The sequence below is a fragment of the Colletotrichum aenigma genome (genome assembly GCF_013390185.1).
Source record: "Colletotrichum aenigma strain Cg56 chromosome Unknown KSG_Cg56_contig01, whole genome shotgun sequence".
Classification (NCBI taxonomy): domain Eukaryota; kingdom Fungi; phylum Ascomycota; class Sordariomycetes; order Glomerellales; family Glomerellaceae; genus Colletotrichum; species Colletotrichum aenigma.
Window position 1 is genome coordinate 1,886,184 of NW_023500907.1, and position 18,374 is coordinate 1,904,557.

Here is an 18,374-nt window from a genome sequence, read left to right on the forward strand (position 1 = left end):
ATGGCGGCCCCCGCGGACAAGACCATCGCCGACCTCTCCGGCAAGTGGGTCATGGTACGTCGCCCTGCGCCTCTACAATCTTAGTATCTGCGATGCCCAGCTAACCACCCGCCGCGCAAACAGAACAAGACCCTCTCTGACTCTCCCGAGCCCGCCCTCGCCCTCCAGGGCATCAGCTGGATGGTCCGCAAGGCCGTTGGCATGGCTACCGTCACCCTCCACGTGAAGCAGTACTCGGCTCCCCCGTCTCCCCCCGGCAGCGGCACCGAGCCCGTCACCCACATCGACATTGACCAGTTCGCTACCGCCGGCCTCAAGGGCACCACGGAGAACCGTTGCCTTGACATGGAGTGGCGCGAGCACTCTGACTGGATGTTCGGCTCAGTGCGCGGCCAGAGCAAGTGGATGTCTGCAGAGGAGATTGAGGACGAATTTCTCAAGAAGGGTCCTTGGCTCGAGGGTGAGGCCGAGGCCACCGGCCCTGACGGCAAGAGCCACATCTACAGCCACGTGGAGAGCATCGACAACGGCTGGACCGCCACTCAGATCTGGGGATTCCAGACCATCGACGGCCAGCGTCGCTATGCGCGCAACGTCCTCGTTCAGAAGGGCGGCAAGAGAGTTGAGATCCGTCTCGTGTACGATTGGCTTCCTTAGGTGCCGCGCAATATGGATAATGGGGCGTTGGATATCCTGGTAGTTGTTTGAGCGCATGGATAGCAAGACGGGATTGGAAGACAATACACGCCAGAGGTGATTATGATCACGCAGCAGAGACGTTGGGTGCGGAAACCCCTACGAGAAAACCTGAGAACATGAATACAACAACGATTACGCCCGTCATTGAACATTTCTTTGTTCTTAGCATGTGATTGAATCGTATATATGTGCAAAACAACGTCGCGACGACAGAACTGTGTTGAATCGTCTGCCTGCCTCCCAGCTGTGGTCCCAATGCTTTCCCCGGTTCATGCCGAACCGCCAACGCCCGAGTTGATGCAGCCCGCCGTCTACCATAACCATCGTAGCCTGACACTGAGGCTTGCCAACACACCGTTTGCGATGTAGACCATTTCGCCTTGCTCTCTCTCTCTCTGACGCTCTCTCTTCATCAGAACACCAGACGTCCCCCTTTAAGCCGGCCTCCTCTTGACAAACTCCTCCAGATCCTGCACCGTCGCAACACCCAGCACGAACCGCCTCTTCTCATCCGTGATGACCGCAAAGTGGCTCTTGCGACCCTCAACACCGTCGCCCTCGAAGAAGGCCTCGAGCTCCTCGAGGGGTGTCTGCATCGTGATGACGCGGTACTTGCGGCCCTTGCGCTGGAAGCGGACCATGGCCTTGGACAGCGGATCGGCGGGGGTGACCTTGCCGGCGTCGAGGAGGGCCTGCAGGTGAGGGATGGCGAGGTAGCCAACGAGGGCGCGGTGGGCGTCGACGACGGTCAGGTGGGTGTAGTCGCGCTCGAAGGCGGCGAGGAGGGCGCCGGAGATGGGGTCGTTGGGGGTCAGGGAGAGGGCGGCCGGGGGGTCGAGGTCTTCTACCGTTGCCTAGTTGGGCCAGGGCTTGTCAGTACTGGAGATTTCGGAAACGGAGTCATCGTGGGTTTAGAAGGGGAGGGGAGGAAACGTACACCGCGATAGCGGGAGGACCATTTTGAGACGTAGGGGGAAGAGGAAGATTCGCTCATCGGCGCGGCGGCCGCGGGGTTGGAAGCCAGGGCGGCCATGATTGTGATTTTTCAACTGTCGAGGGTTTCTTCAACGAGGCCAAGATGTCGCGGGCTTGTCGTAAGGCTGTCAAACAATCGCGGGGTTCTGGAGGGGCGGTGTCGACAGGGCTGAAAGATTTCGGAGGGATGAGGCGTGTAGTGTCTTCAACTCAGGCACTACGTCGGTCGGCGGCGGTTACGAACAGTGGGGTAAGACTTTTTTGCTTGCTTTTTCGGACCCCCCTGCGCCATGCGCGCGCACTGTTAAGGTTTCGCTGAGTCTCTGACCGCCCGGAGGCTGGCCTGGTTCACCGAGGTGGGGGTTCCACAGCGGGGTGACGGCCTGTGGATTCCCAGTATCAGTGACATGATGGGATGGAGAAGGGTGTTGCAGCAAGCCCGGGGGTGGTGAGCTTCAGAATTCAATTGCCCGCTTTGAGGAAATGGCAGCGGGCGAGCACCATGGGTTCGGGCAGGCAAGTCGGTTTCAGCTGCAGAATCTGAAGAGCAGTTGACCGCGAAGAGACTGACCGCAGATTCAGGTGTCTCCATCTCGCGCCCTTCGCGATTGTACTCACCCGCAATATCCGGCCTTATCGGCAATAAGCGGGCTTTGAGACGGGTACCGATAAGGCAAGCTGCTTATCGGGCCCCCGAGCTCTCCCGCTGTGATGTTACTGCTACTCCCGAGCAATTCAGCGTTCATCGACTGGCAGCTCTTCGGGCCTCGGGGTACTCACCCAAGCTAAACTAGCAAGACGTGTACAAGCTTGCAAGAGCTTTCCCCAGCGAGAGGAGGCCATGTACCGACGACATGTAGATGGCTTGGCCGGCTCAACCCGACCAATCCTGCCCCTTCATGTCCTTCCCCGGGTAATGTGTGTGTGTGCGACCAACCGATCGAGCTATCTAATAAACCTGCTCCTCTCTGGATTCATCTCGCCTTACCTCATCCTGCCCATGCGTGTTTCGTTCGGAGCATTCGGTTCTCCTTCCTTCCATTCTTTATCGCCATAGCGCCCCTCCATTCCAGAGCTATTGAGGGCTTCATCGGTGTAAGTGGTAGCTTTTTTGACTTTTGCGATGCATTCCCTCCTCGTCGCCGCAAGCGGTCGCGTGTCGCGTGACTTTGGCGCTTGTCTCTTTGGGACGCGGACGACGTCTTTCTCTTGTCTGGGATGAACGAAGCTTCATCGTCGTTCAGCTTTGGTCTCGAGAGCATCGCAGCTCGGGCAAGCTTATACTACCTACTTTGATTAGAGCGTCAGCATAACTGTGGTTGGCGCTGTTCTTGTTCCCCGATTTCGCTGTCTCCAAGCTGCGCTCATTGACACTTTTCCCTGGAGCTGCTGGTGGTATCGTCATCCTTTCCTCATTTCGTCATCCCTTCTGAATGCTACTTTCATCACTCTAGCCATCCCCTATCAAGTCAATTGCCCCCGCCCGCTGTCTTGAGAGTTGACCGCATAGCTAAACAATCTCCGCGACAACCCAGAAGCTGACCTTGCGACAGATCATACAAGCCCAATCCGCACAGCCATGTCGTTTCTCTACCCCAGACAAGATACCCTCAAGGGCTGCTTCGCCTCCCCAGTCCCGGGCGAGGCCCCGAAGGCGAGGCCCACCCGCTACCAGGCTCGCCCGGAGCTGTACGGCGCATTCTCCACCGTCGACGACGTCAAGGGCAAGGCCCAGAAGCTGAGCGCCGAGGCGACGGCCGAGTTCGAAAAGGCCAGCGCAAAGGCCCAGGCCAAGGCGGGCCACATTGAGCTGTACTCTGCCAAGTACTATGCTGCCTGCACGGTGGGCGGGCTGCTGGCTTGTGTAAGTGAAATCGACCCACCATAGCAGCAACACCCGGAAGCTAAAGAGTCTTGCAGGGCCTCACCCACACGGCCGTGACGCCGCTGGACCTCGTCAAGGTCCGCCGGCAGATCGACTCCAAGCTGTACAAGGGCAACTTCCAGGCATGGGGCATGATCTTCCGTAAGGAGGGCTTCCGCGGCATCATGACCGGTTGGGGCCCGACCTTCTGGGGCTACTCGGCGCAGGGGGCGTTCAAGTACGGCTTCTACGAGGTCTTCAAGCACGAATACTCGGAGCTCGTGGGCGCCGAGAATGCCGCAAAGTACAAAACCGGTGTCTACCTGGCCGCCTCCGCCTCCGCCGAGTTCCTCGCCGACATCGCTCTCTGCCCCTTTGAGGCTGTCAAGGTCCGCATGCAGGGTGGCATCCCCTCGCCGTACAAGGGCACCCTCGACGGCATCAGCAAGGTGACTGCGAAGGAGGGCTGGGGTGGTCTGTACAAGGGGTAAGCCATACCAATCGTTGTTTAACTTATGTGTAAAAGAACATTGGGAAACTAACGTACGGGGGCCAAATGCAGTCTCTACCCTCTGTGGGGTCGCCAGATCCCCTACACCATGATGAAGTTCGCCTCCTTCGAGACCATCGTCGAGATGATCTACGCCCGCCTGCCCGGCGAGAAGAAGGACTACAGCAAGGCCGCCCAGACGGGCGTCTCCTTCGTCGGCGGCTACCTCGCCGGCATCCTCTGCGCCATCGTCTCGCACCCGGCCGACGTCATGGTCAGCAAGCTCAACGCGAACCGCCAGCAGGGCGAGGCCTTTGGCGCCGCCATGGGACGCATCTACAAGGACATTGGCTTCGGCGGCCTCTGGAACGGCCTGCCCGTCCGCATCGTCATGATTGGTACCCTGACCGGTCTCCAGTGGATGATTTACGTGAGTTTCTTTTCGTCCAACTTGTGATAGCAGCAACTGACAAATGTCGTAAAGGACTACTTCAAGATCTTCATGGGTCTTCCGACGACTGGAGGCGCGGCGCCTCCCGAGGAGAAGCTTAAATAGACGGGATTAGAAAGAGGACATTCAGAAACACGACCGGCCCCTGGCTGCATATTGGGTTGATGAGAGAAGAGGTGCGGTGTGGGTTTGCGGTGTTTGCCTGTTTCGACAACCTGTACCATGAGTTTGTTTCCTTCGCCGAATCGAAACCTAATGAGATGTTGTCGTATTATCGACCCTTGAGGGTTCTCGTGAATGTGATGGCTGTAACAAGCCTCCAGAGTTGAACATATGACGCCGATACCTCTGTTTTCAGACATTAATTGGCATGAATAGACAGGTGCCACCTACTTTTATTATGCTAGAGCGACTGCATTGTCTTGTGTGCTCGCTACCGTCGCCGTCGTCCGCCATTGTCGTCTACAATCACTATAATCTATAGTCGTCCTCGATCAAAGAAAGCCTCAAAACTAGGAGCATCAAGTGCACAGAAAACATAGTTGTGCAGACGTCTCAATCGATGTGGATGGGAGACACGTCTCCTCTCACTACACAATTGTTCAGAGTTCTGTAGCAGCAAGTCACACCGGCGAGGTATGTGGTGATAGGATCATTAACCATGCCTCTGAGGCTTGTCTTCTCGTTTGATACCTCATCTAATTCTGATGATTCTCTATATGCAGCCACTTTCTGCGGCCTTTCTAGACCCGTTTCCAACGGAGAATGCAAGAAAGCTGATGACCCTTGCCTTTTGTCTTGTTCCCAACGTACTCCCGCCGTACCATGCCGTCGTCCCCTTTAAATACTAGCACGCATGCTCGTGTAGTCGCTCTTCATGAATTAATACAAGATAGTGTTCCTTGCTCTCAACGTTGTGGTATCGCGCCGCCAAAAAGTCAAAACACGTCCTTGATAGACAGGCTGATCATAGGTATTCGTGGGTGCAGAAAGCTCTGAGGCTCACCAGCAACGCCACGCGTAAGAAATCATACCAATCATGACGGAGTAAGCTGCTCCGTCATCATCTTGCGTACCTCTTTCTCCAGATTCTCCTCTGCCGCCTTGCCGGCGACCTCGTCCACGGCACCCGTCACCTTCTCGGCTAGCTCGATCTTCTTCTGGCAAGCCTTGTAAATGAGCTCCTCTATGGTGCGAGAGGTCAGGAGGCGAATGACTTCAACGTCACGGGTCTGGCCCAGACGATGAGCCCGGTTCTCCGCCTGAATGTCGTCTTGCGGGTTGTCTGACTGGTCAAAAATGATAATCTTGTTTGCCGACGTCAGGTTGATGCCCGTGCCGCCTGCGCCAGTGGTGAGCAAGAAGGCGGTGATGTCGGTGTCGTTGTTGAACTCGTCGATCAAGCTCTGGCGTTCAGCCACCTCCGTCTGGCCATAGAGAACACAATGCCGGATGCCGTCCGTAGCGAGCACCTCCCGCAAGATCTCGATAACCTTGGCGAACTTGCTGAACACGAGCACGCGGTCGCCGTTTTCCCGGTACTGGTGTATAAGCTCCAGCATCTTGGTGACCTTGCCACTCTCCATCCATGAACCTTCAGGAACGTCAAGATGGCTGATGCAATCGTAGTCGCGGCACCATAGATGCAACTCAAAGTCAGAGCAGTTCTGCAACTCCCCAATCAGATGATCGATCCGGGGTTGCTGCAGTTCCGATTGCGGTACTTTCTCTATCAAGATATTCGCCATCTTCTCGACCTTCTTGTCATCAAAGTAGCGGCGGAAAAGCTGAGGATGAATGGCAGCTTTACGAAGCTGCATCCAGCTGTTGTTCTGATCGCTCTGACGCCCGACATTTGTCTTCTTGACTGGCCCCGACTTGAAAAGGCGTTCGTACTCCTCGTACAACTCCTTTTGCGATGGCGCCAAGTCGCAGTATGCGACATTGCAAATCTTTGCCGGCATGTCGGAAAGGACTTGTTGCTTGCGTCGTTGCAGGATGAAAGGTTCAAGAATCGTGCGCGCGCGGCTCACACGTTCACCATAGAGGAAGGCGCCATTGTTGACATCGCGGATGGTCACCTTCTGGCTGAACATGTACTGCAGCTGATCCATGCGGCTCTTGAACTGTTCTGGGTCGATGAAGTTCAGCAGCGACAGCATCTCCATCAAGTTGTTCTGGACGGGCGTGCCGGTAAGCAGCATTCGCCACCCAGCCTTGATCCTGATCAAATCCCTGTAGATCTTGGTCTTGGGGTTCTTCATCTTGTGGCCTTCGTCAAAGATGGCGGTAGCCGGGGCGAGCTCGCGCATAGCCTCCAGGTCCTCCTCTGACCCGACTTGCGTGTATGTTGTCAAGACAACGTGGTACGCTTCAGGATCTTCAAGCATCTCGACCGCAGCCTCTCTCCGTTGAGCCTGAGAGCCCTGGTAGGAGAGTACCGAGAGGTCCGGTGCGAAGCGTTCAAACTCAACTTTCCAGTTGGAGAAGGTGGAAGGCGGCACAACAACCAAATTGGGCCACGGTCTCTCTCCTTTGCCGTTCTTTTCGAAGTCCTCGACAAGATGACATATCAAAGAGATGACCTGGCACGTCTTCCCAAGGCCCATTTCGTCAGCCAGAATACATCCATAGCCGTTCTTGTGCAAAAGCGACATCCAATTGAGTCCAAACAACTGGAAAGGTCGCATAGTGCAGTGTCCGTCCATGTACTTTGGTTGGGAAGGAATCGGAGGGTCCGAAAATTTCTGTCCCCGAAAGCTCGACGGCGTCGGAGGAAGATCGCCACTAGTTTGAGTGCTGCGCTTCTGTCCTTTGAAATCAAGGTCCCACGAGCTCATCTCCTGCTTCACCCGGCTGGCCTTCTTGTCGCACTCGGCAACCACCTCATCAATGGCGTTGACGCTCTGTGTGAATTCCATGATGGCATCCACCAGAGTCTCTCCGACAGCAACCTTGGGCGACTTGCGACCCCGGGCCCCTGCTTTCTTGGAGAGGGTGACGGCTTGGACCTCGCCGATGCTGTCGAAAGGTCTCTTGCTTTCAATGATCTTGAGCTCGTCTTGCTTAATGTTCGTCATGGCGGACAAGTCCTCCATCGTGCTGGTGTTGATGACTTGAAGAGCCTTATCCTCCAAGCTACCCTTGACCGCATCGTTCATGTCGTCCTCATTGTCGAAATCGTCGTCATCTCCATCGTCGGGAATGACAATCGGCTCGTCAACCCTGTCTTCCGCAAGCTCATCCACGCCGTCATTACCGTCTCGCGGCCGCTGCGGGGTCTGTTGGGACGAGACAGGAGATCTGCCAGGCCGGCGACCTTGCATCAATCGACGTCGCTTCTGCTTCGGTGGCGAAGGTGTGGTGCTCCGTGATGGAGTAGGCAGATTCGGCGTGTGACGCCCGAGGAGTCGGGACTTGGTTGGGACATTCGGCTTCGTAGAGCTCACAAAGCTGTTGTGCTTGCTCTTGAGATGCTTGCCATCAAGCAGATACTCAATGGCATCAGAAACGCTGTTGTTACAAGCACCCAATGCCTCCTTAAAGCAGTATGTCGGTAGGGTACGGCCCACGACGTTGGCAACCTGCTCGATCTTATCCTGGAGCTCATCGACCGGAACATATTGAAAAGACGAAACGTGCTTGTTGAAGGAAGTCCGGCTGATATCTCCCCTGCGCTTGCTATCGCTCTCCTCGTCTGAAGAATCATCAACCACGACGGGCTCCTCGGCGGGTCTCTTGAGGGTCTTTGCTGTCGCCGGAGACTGAAAGCGGGCCCCAGCAGGCACGAGGCGATTGAAGTAGCTCGATACTACGGCCGGCTTCGGAGGCTTCGATTGGAAGGGCGAGGAGGCAGGAACCTCAATCACCGATCGCGACGAGGGAGACGAGAACGGGTCCTGCAGTGCTAACGGTTGTGTCGGTTGCGTGGCTTGTGAATTGCGCTTGATGATCTGTGTCGCTTGTGTCTGAAAAGGGGAGCAGGGAATCGTCTCCGCGAGCTCGTCGGCATCGCTACTGTGGTGTTGAGCCTTAGAAGATGGCGCTGAGCGCTTGTATGTAGACTCTTCCGCCGCCGGAGGCGAAGAGCTGAGATCCCAAGGAATGGGCATGGCTGGCGTAAACTGCTGTGGCCAGCAGAGGAAAACAGAGATTGGTTTGTTGAAGAAGAGAACAATGGCCGATCAACAAAGCGGGGGGCTGGTGTCGTGGGAAATAATAAAGAGATCTCAACAGGCGCTTCCTGAATGTGAAAACCGACTCTATAATCGCAAAGTGGGCGAAACTGTTGGAGCTGAGCCAGCAAAGATCGCGAGGAAAGAGCGACGGGCCTGGCAATTTGGGATTGCTGGCGATTTTTGGTAGGAGCGGTCGAGATTTGAGGAGATGGCGGCTCGACGCAGGGCCTAGGTGGGATTTTTCTGGGGCAGATCCCCCCGTCCGTTGACACGGCAGACCGGCGAGACGCGGTCAGAAGAGACCGTAGCGCGTAAGCACGTGGCTCGCGTCATCAATTTAAAAGCCGTACGGCACAGTGTCAACTCCAACGGTACCTGCTGTCTTTTGGCTGCACGCCTCAATCTGGTGAGCTAAAATACCTTGAAGAGGTGGGACTTGCGATTGACGACAGCTCCAACGTCCATCAATAACGAGACTGTCCATCATACTCATCGTCTCTGTCCAGCACCTTCATTGTGAGTCATACTCTTCTTTTTGTTCCTGCGATCACCACGCTGACTGTTATATATCAGTGCAATAATTGGGACACATCTGCTGTTCACTCAGTCAGCCCCAAGCTCCGGCATTCCGACAACACAATGGCTACCCGACGCATCGTCGCTTCAGAAAAGACCATCCTAGAGAAGGATGATCGTGTTGGCGCCAGCCCTGCCGCCGGCGAGAAGTCCAACATCACCCCGGCCGTGCCGACGGATGTCATCATGAAGCTTCTCGGATTCACGCTCGCAATGATTGTGATGCCCATCGGAACTTATTTCGCGACGGTCGATTTTCTCTTCAAGGGTGGGTTCTAATCCATGGACCGAGCCGACGAGAGTCGGAAATGCTGACAAACAAACCCAGGCAACTCGACTTTCGCTGGAGGTCTCGCCGCCGTCGTAGCCAACGTCGTCCTGATCACGTATGTCATCGTTGCTATGAAGGAAGACCAGAGTGATCAGCTTGGCGACTGGAAGGAGGCGAAAAAGGATCGCTAGAGGCCGCGTTTGCATAGGCCGCGTTTGCATGGGCTGTTGTCTCACTTTATAAATGACCACATGGAATGCAACTCTTCATGCCGAGATGCACTACGTCTACGCCAGGCACATGTTCCGAGATACGGTTTGTTTCTCAAGCAAGTAATTGCAAATCTATTTTGCCGTTCCTTCCTACTTCTGCGGATCTGCAAGCAAGCCGTTCCGTCCCATTAGGACAAGTAAGAAGCGATTACCGGCCTCAAGTCTCCAGCTGCGTCACCGTAGGCTGTTTATAGCCGCTGGGAACTGTGCCGTGACCCGACCATCTGTTTCTGAGATGGTTTTTCATAATCTCAATATCGTACGAATCGTATGCATGTACCGTCATCCAACAATATTAAACCGTCTTTTTGAATAGAACCAGATGTCACCTGGTTGTTCAACCTGTCCGCGGGCAACCCAGCCCATCCGTGATCATGAGGACCGCCTCGAAGCCAAATGGCAACTCGCCGTCACCGGGCCAGCCCAAAGTATGCTACGCTGATCTCCGGCCGAGGTGCCTTGCCGCCTCCCGCCTCGTGGGTAGAAAAATTGGGGGTATCGACAAAGAAAAACTGAAACCATCTCATATCTCATGCCTTGCGCCCCTCAAGATGACTTGCTGAACCTGCGGGAAAACCAGCTCTTCCTCTTGGCAGGCTCGGGCCGTTGCTGCTGCTGCTGCTGCTGTTGCTGTTTCGGCGGTTGCGGCGGTTGCTGCGGTTGCTGCGGGGCTGCCACCGGCCTTCGCAGCACATTCGAGTTTCCGGACACTCGTGGACCAGTCTTGATGTTGATCGGTTGTTGCTGCTGATGCTGCTGGTGCTGCTGGTGCTGCTGGTTGCTCGGTCCGCCGTTCTCGAAGTTGAAAGAGGGTGGCTCGGATGTCATTGGCTGGCTGAAGCCGATTCCGTAGTCGTTCGCGGGCGCTTTCTTAGGGGGCGGAACACGCTCGACAGAACTGTTGTCGCTGCTGGTCGGATCTGTGTGGTATCCCGCGTGCTCGCCCGAGCTTCCACTTCCAGCCGCAGAGGTTACCGTTTCGTATGAGCGGTCCTTGTTGGGCAAAGGGTAAATATTCTGGTCGCCTCTCCCATAGCCACTCATGTGCGGTTCTGTTTGCGTTCGCGGTACTCTCTGGCGATAAGGCATATCGTTTCCGTTGTGATAGCCTCCTCCATGTTGATAATTATCGTAGTAGCTCTGTCGGTTGTTTCCCATGCCAAATTGGCTGCTCTCGGGTCGGTATGATGCAGGGCGACTGCCATAGTAGCTGTCCTGGGGGTAGCGAGGTCCACTGGCTGGTTGGGGGTTAGCGATATCGCCTGCTTCATTAGATGATTGCAAGACTTACTAGCATAGTAGCTGCTTCGGCGGTTCCATGTCGCGATCGACTCTGTGTCTACGCGAAAAGTGTTAGACGCAACGGGTCTCCAGGGGGATGAAGTAGACGTGCCTGAACGAATATAAGACTTACGACGGTCCCTGTCACGGTAACCTCCATCAATCGCGGCCTCGAAGCTGCGAATGGTGTCTAGCGGTCGCTCCCAGCGGCTGCGGGTAGGGTTGGACCGGTCAGGCTCGGCTGCATTAAAGAATCAGCCCACACTCACCACCGACATTTTGCAGGTTTCGCTATAACGTACCAATGGGATTGCCGAGACCATCCTTGTGTTGTATTGCGCGAAGAGGGGCGAGAGAAGTCTGTTCCATAGCCTGAACGGCAGCTGTTCATAGTGTGTTAGTGTATGCGCCTTGACCAACGACCAACGCATGTCGAGGCGACTTACAAGGCTCGGCCTCGCTCATAGCGACGGTAGGATCTGCCTTGGTATGTAATCTCTTTGCTTCCTTCTCTTCGGGTGTTTCGTGAAAGTCGATCTTGTGGCTGCTTCCAGAGCTCTTGTGGGATTTGTTGGACTGGAAGCTGAAAGTCCTGGGCCTTGATCGGGAGCGCCTCTGCTGATTCTGAGAAGAGTGGCTCTGGGACTGGGGAATCGGGGGCGGCTGCGGGCGCTGAGGCTGGTCGTACTGCTGTTGGTAGGGAGGGAACTGAGACGGTGCTTGATACTCGTCGGGCTCTTGGGAGTAGTACTGTTGCTGGTTCGGCTGGTGATGCTGCTGCTGCTGAGGAGGCAGGGCGGGAAGTGGATGATGCTCTGCCATGATGGGCGGCCGGGGGAGGGTACTAGTTTTAATTGATCTGTCTCGCTCGGTGACGGGCGGTGGGCGCAGTGGCAGTGGGCAGCGGGCCTGGGTCTCGGCGAGCAAGGACGTTTGATGGAGCTATTGCGTGCCTTATCGCGGGTCAGCAAGGGGAAGAGTGGGCGGGCGATTCCCAGGAGCTCGCTAGCGAAGCAGCCAAGGTAGTGTTCCCAGGGGGAGGCGTGATATGGAGCAGTGCAATGTGGACCGATAGAAGGGGCAGAAGGGGTGCGTGTGGTGTTTCCGGCAAGCTGCCGGGGGGGGGAAGTGGATGCAGGACTAGCAGCAGGTAGTGTACCCGTAGAACCGGGCTGTTTCCAGTGTTCCACTGATGGAGATATGATTGTGATGGGAGAACGAGAGCAGGAAGCAGGAAAGAAGCGTGGTGTTTGTGAGGACTTGTGCAGATGTGTGTCCTCTCTTTTTTTTTTTTTTTTTTTTTTTTTTTTTTCTCGGAGAGGTGTCTCAAGGAGGCAGAAAAGCAGGGAAGATAGTGTCTCGTATGTGGCTGGGGGGAGGCGAGCTGGCAAAGGTAAAGTTGGCAAGGTACAGGCCCTTCTTAGTCGCGGGAAGCAGAAGCAGAAGCAGAAGCAGAAGCAGAAGCAGAAGCAGAAGCAGAAGCAGAAGCAGAAGCAGAAGCAGAAGCAGCCTGTACTGGTGTGCCGAGCAGGAACGAACGGCCGGGCAACCACCACCACGACCACCACGACCACCACGACCACCACAACCACCAGCAAAGCTCCAATACCGACCTGCAACGGGGTAGTGCGATGACACCCACACGCGTGGGTGGGCGCGGTGAGGTGGGAAAACGATGACGGCGGCGGGGAGGGTGAGGATTGAGGCAGGTGGGCAGGGTTAGGTGAGAGATACGTACCTGTCTGTACCTGTGCCTGTAAGGAATTTACTGGCCGATGTTTGGCGACGGGATGCTGCAAGCTGCAACAGAAAGGCGGGAGTCTGAGAGTCTGATGGATTCTGATGGGGGCAACTTCGGGCGAGCGACGCCGGGATGCTGCTCCTGCTGCGCTGGGGTGCGCCGCCTTTGGGGGATGTTGCAGGGAAGGACGTGGTCCGCAAACGGCTAAGCGCCGCCTCTTTTTTTTTCTTCCCTTTCGATGGAGATTGGGGTGAGAGGCTGGGGGCGCTCGCTCGCACACTGAACAGGGCCCTGTTCACTGGGTCTGCCCGGACGGTAGGCGCCTCCTGATTGTCCGCGAATGTCTTGGTGATGCGATTTGCCGGTTTCTGCTCCGTCTGGGTTTTTTTTTTTTTTTTTTTTTTTCCCCTTTCTGCCCGCGTCGATTCAGTGCAGCAATTCGCCGATGCAGTCACTGGTAGCAGCAGTCGCTGTCTTTCTTTTTTTTTCTCTGCCGTTCACCGATGATTGTGCAGGACCTTAGCTGGATTCAAGTCAAGGTTGGTCTGCAGTCTATTTTCGACGATCCGTTGAAGAAGGCCGGCAGTGCTGTTTGTCGGTTTCGTAATGATGGGCAAGTAAACTGGGTAGCCTGTTTGATGGCCGGGGGTGATCGGTGATCGAATGCGACGTCGCGCGTTCTCAGGCGTGGTTGCTTGGGGTGGGCGTGCGTGGTGGAAGGTATTCGTGGGCGGCGGACCCAGAAAACCGATGCTCCAGCGGATGGGCAATGACAATGCCAATGCAGACCACCGGGCTAAAGCAATGGGCAAATCAATGGGCGAGTGAGTGGCTCAATGTCCAGAAACGCCCCCTGCTGCAATCGGTTTGTCGATGGCCACAATGGCTGACGTCAAGCCGCTGTAATCGTCGAGTGTTTCAGAGCCTCTCGTGCCGTCGCTCAGACCTGACAATTTGACAACCCGAATCTTCCTTTTGCCTCACACTCAAATGTCCAGGTGGTCTCCCTCTTCCCTTTCGGCGCTTGGCGTAGGGTAGGGCGTCCTGATACCGGTCTTGGGTTGAGTGAGCGAGTGGGTGGTGTCTGATGTGGAATTGCGGAATCAGAATAATATGGATCGGATGGCTGCTCCTTGCTGCAGTCGGTAGGTAATTCGGACTTCTGCCCAAGAGCCCCAGCGTTAGCAACCACAGACTTGCATTGGATCAATATGCACCAGCTGAATCAAATGTCTCTTTCATCCCACGTCGCCGTCGGAATCGCTGTCGCTGCAGCGCACGGCACTGTGGCACGGCCTGGTGCTGCCGCCGTCCGCAGCTTGCTTGCAGATGATGACGGGGGGATGAGCCAAAAAGAAATTCCCTCCTCTGTGCGCACCTTATTTCCAATTAATTTCTCCCTAGCTGCTGTCGATTCTCCTGTCGCCTTCCACGTACGTTATTATCCCGACCGTCGATGATGATCGGTTGTTGGCTTTTTGGCTCGCTGGGTCCGGGCCCTGGCGACGCTTTGCTGGTTAAATTGGTTTTCTATGATGGTGCGCTCTGGAAATTCAACGGCGTCAATAGTGTCCGAGACCACGTCGCGATGGCCGAATGAAGGAGCGATAAGAGAAACGAGACGGGCAACTGCGGCTACGAAAAGCAACAGACTGCAGAAGCACACGAGGGCGAGGAAGGGAGATTGACAGTCGGCACAACAGCGAGTTGTGGTGGTTTTGACGCACACTGCCAGAGGTGTCCCGCGTGCTCTGCTCCGAGTGCTGCTCTGGTGGCTGAGAGCGGGTGGGTGTAAGTGAGGGCAAGGTATGAGAGTGTGACTGAGCGGCTGCAATGAATGGCGTGTATGTGCAGAGATGTGAGACCTCGACTGGTAAAGCAGAGCCGAAAGCATAAAAAGAGTCCCAAAGTTACATCAAAACGTGGCGGGAGGCCTTGGGTATCTATACGAGCCTGCGAAAAACTGACCAGTCAACGAACAGCCGGCGACGTCGAACTATGTGCGACTGGTCGAGGGCTGAGCAGACAGCGAGAGAAGATGGTGTGTGTGGTGACGGTGACAACTGCATCACCAGAAGCAGTTAAGGCATGGCCTGTCATAGCAGGCATAGGCATGCACGAAGTACAGCTGCCACCTGGGATACTTCCCAAGTAACTTAAGGTAGGTAGGTATTAGCTTCCCTTGGAGATTCGGGGACCTGAGGTCCTTCCTTTTCCGTGGTTCATTGGCCTTGCCTTGCTAATACACAACCACGACCACGACAACCAACCCTTCCCGTCCATCATCAGCACCCAAGGGAGGATACTGACACGACTAAAACTAACAACAACGTACGACGCCCAAGGTATCTACTCCAAGGCTGGATGGAGCTGGCCAACCAGTCTCGTCTCACCCTGGCCTCAATTACCGGGCCTTCCATCGAATGATAGGTCACGGAACCCGACGGAACTTGGGGATTGCCAGGTCACCGGCACACCGGGCACAAGTCCCTCATCTCCTTCTCCATGATCAGAAGACGCTCTGTACTCGAATGTTCTCAAGTCCCATCCACGATGTACAATGGGCATCGGCATTTCTGGAAGCTCGCCAGTCCGACTTGCACAGCCGGCCCAGCAGGAAGTTAAAGGCATCTGGAGCAAGGGAAAGCAAGGGAAAGCAAGTGAAGGGCCTGGCCTTGCATTCCGTCCCAACAACCACACCTTCGAACAAGCCTCCCTCCCACAACCTTGCCTTGCTTGCAGGCTCCCACCTCACGCAGACAGACGTTCACACCATTGGGGAAACGTGCCTGGTACCTGAAAAGCCAAAGGTACTTACCCTGCGCTACGATGAGGCCGGCTCTGAGTGTGCGCGTATGCCCGTCAAACACGCTCAAAGTCGCTGGAAAGAGGGGGAGGGGAACTCGCAAAAGCCCAAGCTTAAGCTGTTGGCGGAGGAAACTCCATTCCTCAGCCGTCCAGTCCATTACGCGTTTCGCCCCTCATCGACCATCCCACCCACCAATCCAGCAGTTTACGAGGTCGAGGTTCCATCCGCCTAGAAACCTTAGCGTTAGTCCCGCCGACGACAAGAACCGATCAGCCACCACTGCCACTGTTGCTCACCACACGACGTGAGGTTTGGGCAAGACATCGGCCACGGCGAAACAAGACACGGCGAGATGACCTCAGCTCAGGGTATTCGCTACATGCCACAGCGTACTTGGCCGCCGTGTCTAAAGTACCGGCTGATCGGGCGTCGTCTCTTCCATTCCGCCGCGCCTTGATCTCTGGCTTTACTTCGATCTTACTTCGATACCCGTGTCAGCCATGTACCTCGCAACCTGGCTCCCTCTCCAAAAGACCACGCAGACTGGTCAGCCATGTACGTGGGATGTAGCCGCATGAGAGATGTGCGTCGGGGCAACTGTACAACACCTCGGCCTGAAACTTGACTGCTTTTGCATCATCCAAGCAGGCAGTCAACAGGACGACAATCCTTCCCCGACCTCCAGCGACAGCAGCGGGGCTGCATATTCGTCCACGACTCCATCTGCGACTCATGCTTTGGCATGTTTGGGCACGTCGCCCCAAACACATTCAGACAACATCTTTCGTCTGATACCCGTCTTCAATATGCCATCAGGAACGAACGGCATCGCGCCAAATGGACCCTTAGCCCGAGACACGCGCAAACACTTGGATCAGACGCCTCGGGCTTGCGAGGATAATGCCCGTCCCACCGCCTCTTCCTCCTCCTCCTCATGTTGTCTGTCCCTAGACCAGGCTGGGCAATGAGTCTTGGGTAATACCGACTACCACCCCTGTAGATCGTGGACGTGGGCTTCGTGTTCAGCAGTCATACGAAGGCTGGGCCACAACAGCGCGGCGATTTGGCAAGTCCCACCTGCACCTGCGCGCCCGAATTTTCAACTTGGCTGCCGCCAGACCGCCGCATGAAGCGTTAGTTCAGTTGTCGTCAACACCCGCAGGTTCCATATTGCCTCGTCGGGCTGCGCCTCAATTGGAGCTGCAGTCATGACGCGGATCGAAAGCCTACTTGAGAAGATGCGCGCGTACAGCAGATACTTGCGAGACTCCGGTACAGCCAAAGATTCTCCACATGGTGTTCCGCGCGCCCTTCTAGCCAGCGCTCTCAAATCCGTGCCCTCAGTTCCACAACACTGAAGTCCAGCCCGTAACATCAGTTGCATCTGCTCTGTGGTCCTCAGTATCTAGCCAAGGATCCCGGGTCGACGCCGTCTAGATCAGATGTTAAGTTTTTCTCTGCACTTTCCATGAGTATTCTCTGGGCCCTCTTCCGTCTGTATACAAGTCATGTCGTGCACTTGCGGCCAGTCAAGGCAGGACTCCAAAACGCCATCTCGTCTGTGGACGTGACACTCCCGTCTCTCAGTTCCCTGGGCTCTCACCAGCCTTTCACAACCAGCAAGGAAAAGAACGTGAACAATCATTCTACGGAGTAGCTTCAGTGGCAATGTACATTCTCTTTCTGTAAGGTAACTTGGGTTGCAATGCAAGTACTCCATCAGCAGGGTGTTGGAGGCCCGAGCTTCTCGTCAATCCTCTCTCCATGTTTCCATTGATCAGCCCTGCCACCAACCAACCCCCAACCCACTAAGGTTTTCCTGACAACCTGGAAACCGAAATAGAACGGGACCTGCCAACCATCGAAATACGCTGATGATGCCTCGATAACATTCTCCAACGTCCAAATCAGCCGAGCTCAGATATTCGAGGTTGTCTCTTCGACGTTAGCCTTGCTTCCGCCAGGCAACCAGCCCAAACGAAGCTGAGGTGCACCACCACACTGAGGTGGGTAGTCTTCCATCACTTTGCAGTGAGGGTGTGCCAAGCTCATCAAACGGGAGCCAATGGCATGTTACCTTGCTGGCACGGCCGGTGCTTCCGGCTACTAGGACGTTGGGAGCTGTACGAGATGCTCACGCAATCGCTGAGAGACCTCACAACGAGTACGTCCATCTCTAGAGACGCACAATCTATCAGTAGGCTGGACGACGGACTTCGAGCGAGCTGCCCCTCCCGCCATCCGCGGGACCAATGGCCAGGCACCGCGCAAGCTCTGCTAGCCTTTATCAAAAATTCCGTCGGTCTTGGAGGATGCACCCCATCACAGAAGATCGGGACGGGTCTGTTTCCGTTGCCCTCCACATCCCTGAAGATGCACCTCAACCTGTTTCGAGCACCACGGGCATCGTGGTTGGCAACGCCTTCGCTATTTGCAGGTTCGCCCCGGGCTTCTTCACCGATTGGTTGCTGTCCCGTCTGCAACTCGCACCGTCGCCCATCCCTCGCCGTGTGCTGGGAATTCCCAACCGCAACTTCAGACTTGTGTCCTGCCACGTCCGTTTCCACGGCTGGTCTTCCATTGCGCTTCCGGCGGTACTAACAAGCTGATACTTCAGCGATTGCACCACCGAGCACGAATTGACTTTGGCAACTCCCCATCCTGTTCGCCTGATTTCTGCTACTCCTCCATATGCACGGCCGGCAAAAGACCGATCTCGATCATACCTCCAGGCGCCAGTGGCGGGCGGTAGTTGACCTCCGTCCCA

At 55.7% G+C, this 18,374-nt stretch overlaps 6 protein-coding genes across 6 annotated transcripts; 3 read left to right on the forward strand and 3 right to left on the reverse strand.

Annotated features, from left to right (window-relative positions):
* On the forward strand, nt 1-657 carry CGCA056_v000494 (uncharacterized protein; the record flags this gene model as incomplete). The annotated part of the gene is made up of 2 exons (XM_037315755.1): nt 1-54; nt 124-657. The coding sequence occupies 2 exons, from the start codon at nt 1-3 to the stop codon at nt 655-657; spliced, it is 588 nt and encodes a 195-aa protein (XP_037185918.1).
* Nucleotides 658-1,133: 476 nt separating this feature from the next.
* On the reverse strand, nt 1,134-1,732 carry cysB (Cystathionine beta-synthase; the record flags this gene model as incomplete). Its single annotated transcript, XM_037315756.1, has 2 exons — nt 1,134-1,553; nt 1,637-1,732. 2 exons carry the CDS (start codon nt 1,730-1,732, stop codon nt 1,134-1,136), a joined length of 516 nt encoding a protein of 171 aa, XP_037185919.1.
* Nucleotides 1,733-3,253: 1,521 nt separating this feature from the next.
* On the forward strand, nt 3,254-4,584 carry CGCA056_v000496 (Mitochondrial phosphate carrier protein 3; the record flags this gene model as incomplete). Its single annotated transcript, XM_037315757.1, has 4 exons — nt 3,254-3,538; nt 3,595-4,025; nt 4,101-4,458; nt 4,513-4,584. The coding sequence occupies 4 exons, from the start codon at nt 3,254-3,256 to the stop codon at nt 4,582-4,584; spliced, it is 1,146 nt and encodes a 381-aa protein (XP_037185920.1).
* A 932-nt stretch (nt 4,585-5,516) lies between these two features.
* Nucleotides 5,517-8,591, reverse strand: fft2 (ATP-dependent helicase fft2; the record flags this gene model as incomplete). Its single annotated transcript, XM_037315758.1, has 1 exon — nt 5,517-8,591. One exon carries the CDS (start codon nt 8,589-8,591, stop codon nt 5,517-5,519), a length of 3,075 nt encoding a protein of 1,024 aa, XP_037185921.1.
* A 705-nt stretch (nt 8,592-9,296) lies between these two features.
* VMA21 (Vacuolar ATPase assembly integral membrane protein VMA21) lies at nt 9,297-9,695 on the forward strand (the record flags this gene model as incomplete). The annotated part of the gene is made up of 2 exons (XM_037315759.1): nt 9,297-9,501; nt 9,562-9,695. The coding sequence occupies 2 exons, from the start codon at nt 9,297-9,299 to the stop codon at nt 9,693-9,695; spliced, it is 339 nt and encodes a 112-aa protein (XP_037185916.1).
* A 627-nt stretch (nt 9,696-10,322) lies between these two features.
* CGCA056_v000499 (Uncharacterized protein) lies at nt 10,323-11,879 on the reverse strand (the record flags this gene model as incomplete). Its single annotated transcript, XM_037315760.1, has 5 exons — nt 10,323-11,014; nt 11,068-11,115; nt 11,191-11,298; nt 11,360-11,440; nt 11,504-11,879. 5 exons carry the CDS (start codon nt 11,877-11,879, stop codon nt 10,323-10,325), a joined length of 1,305 nt encoding a protein of 434 aa, XP_037185917.1.
* Between the last annotated feature and the right edge of the window lie 6,495 nt (nt 11,880-18,374).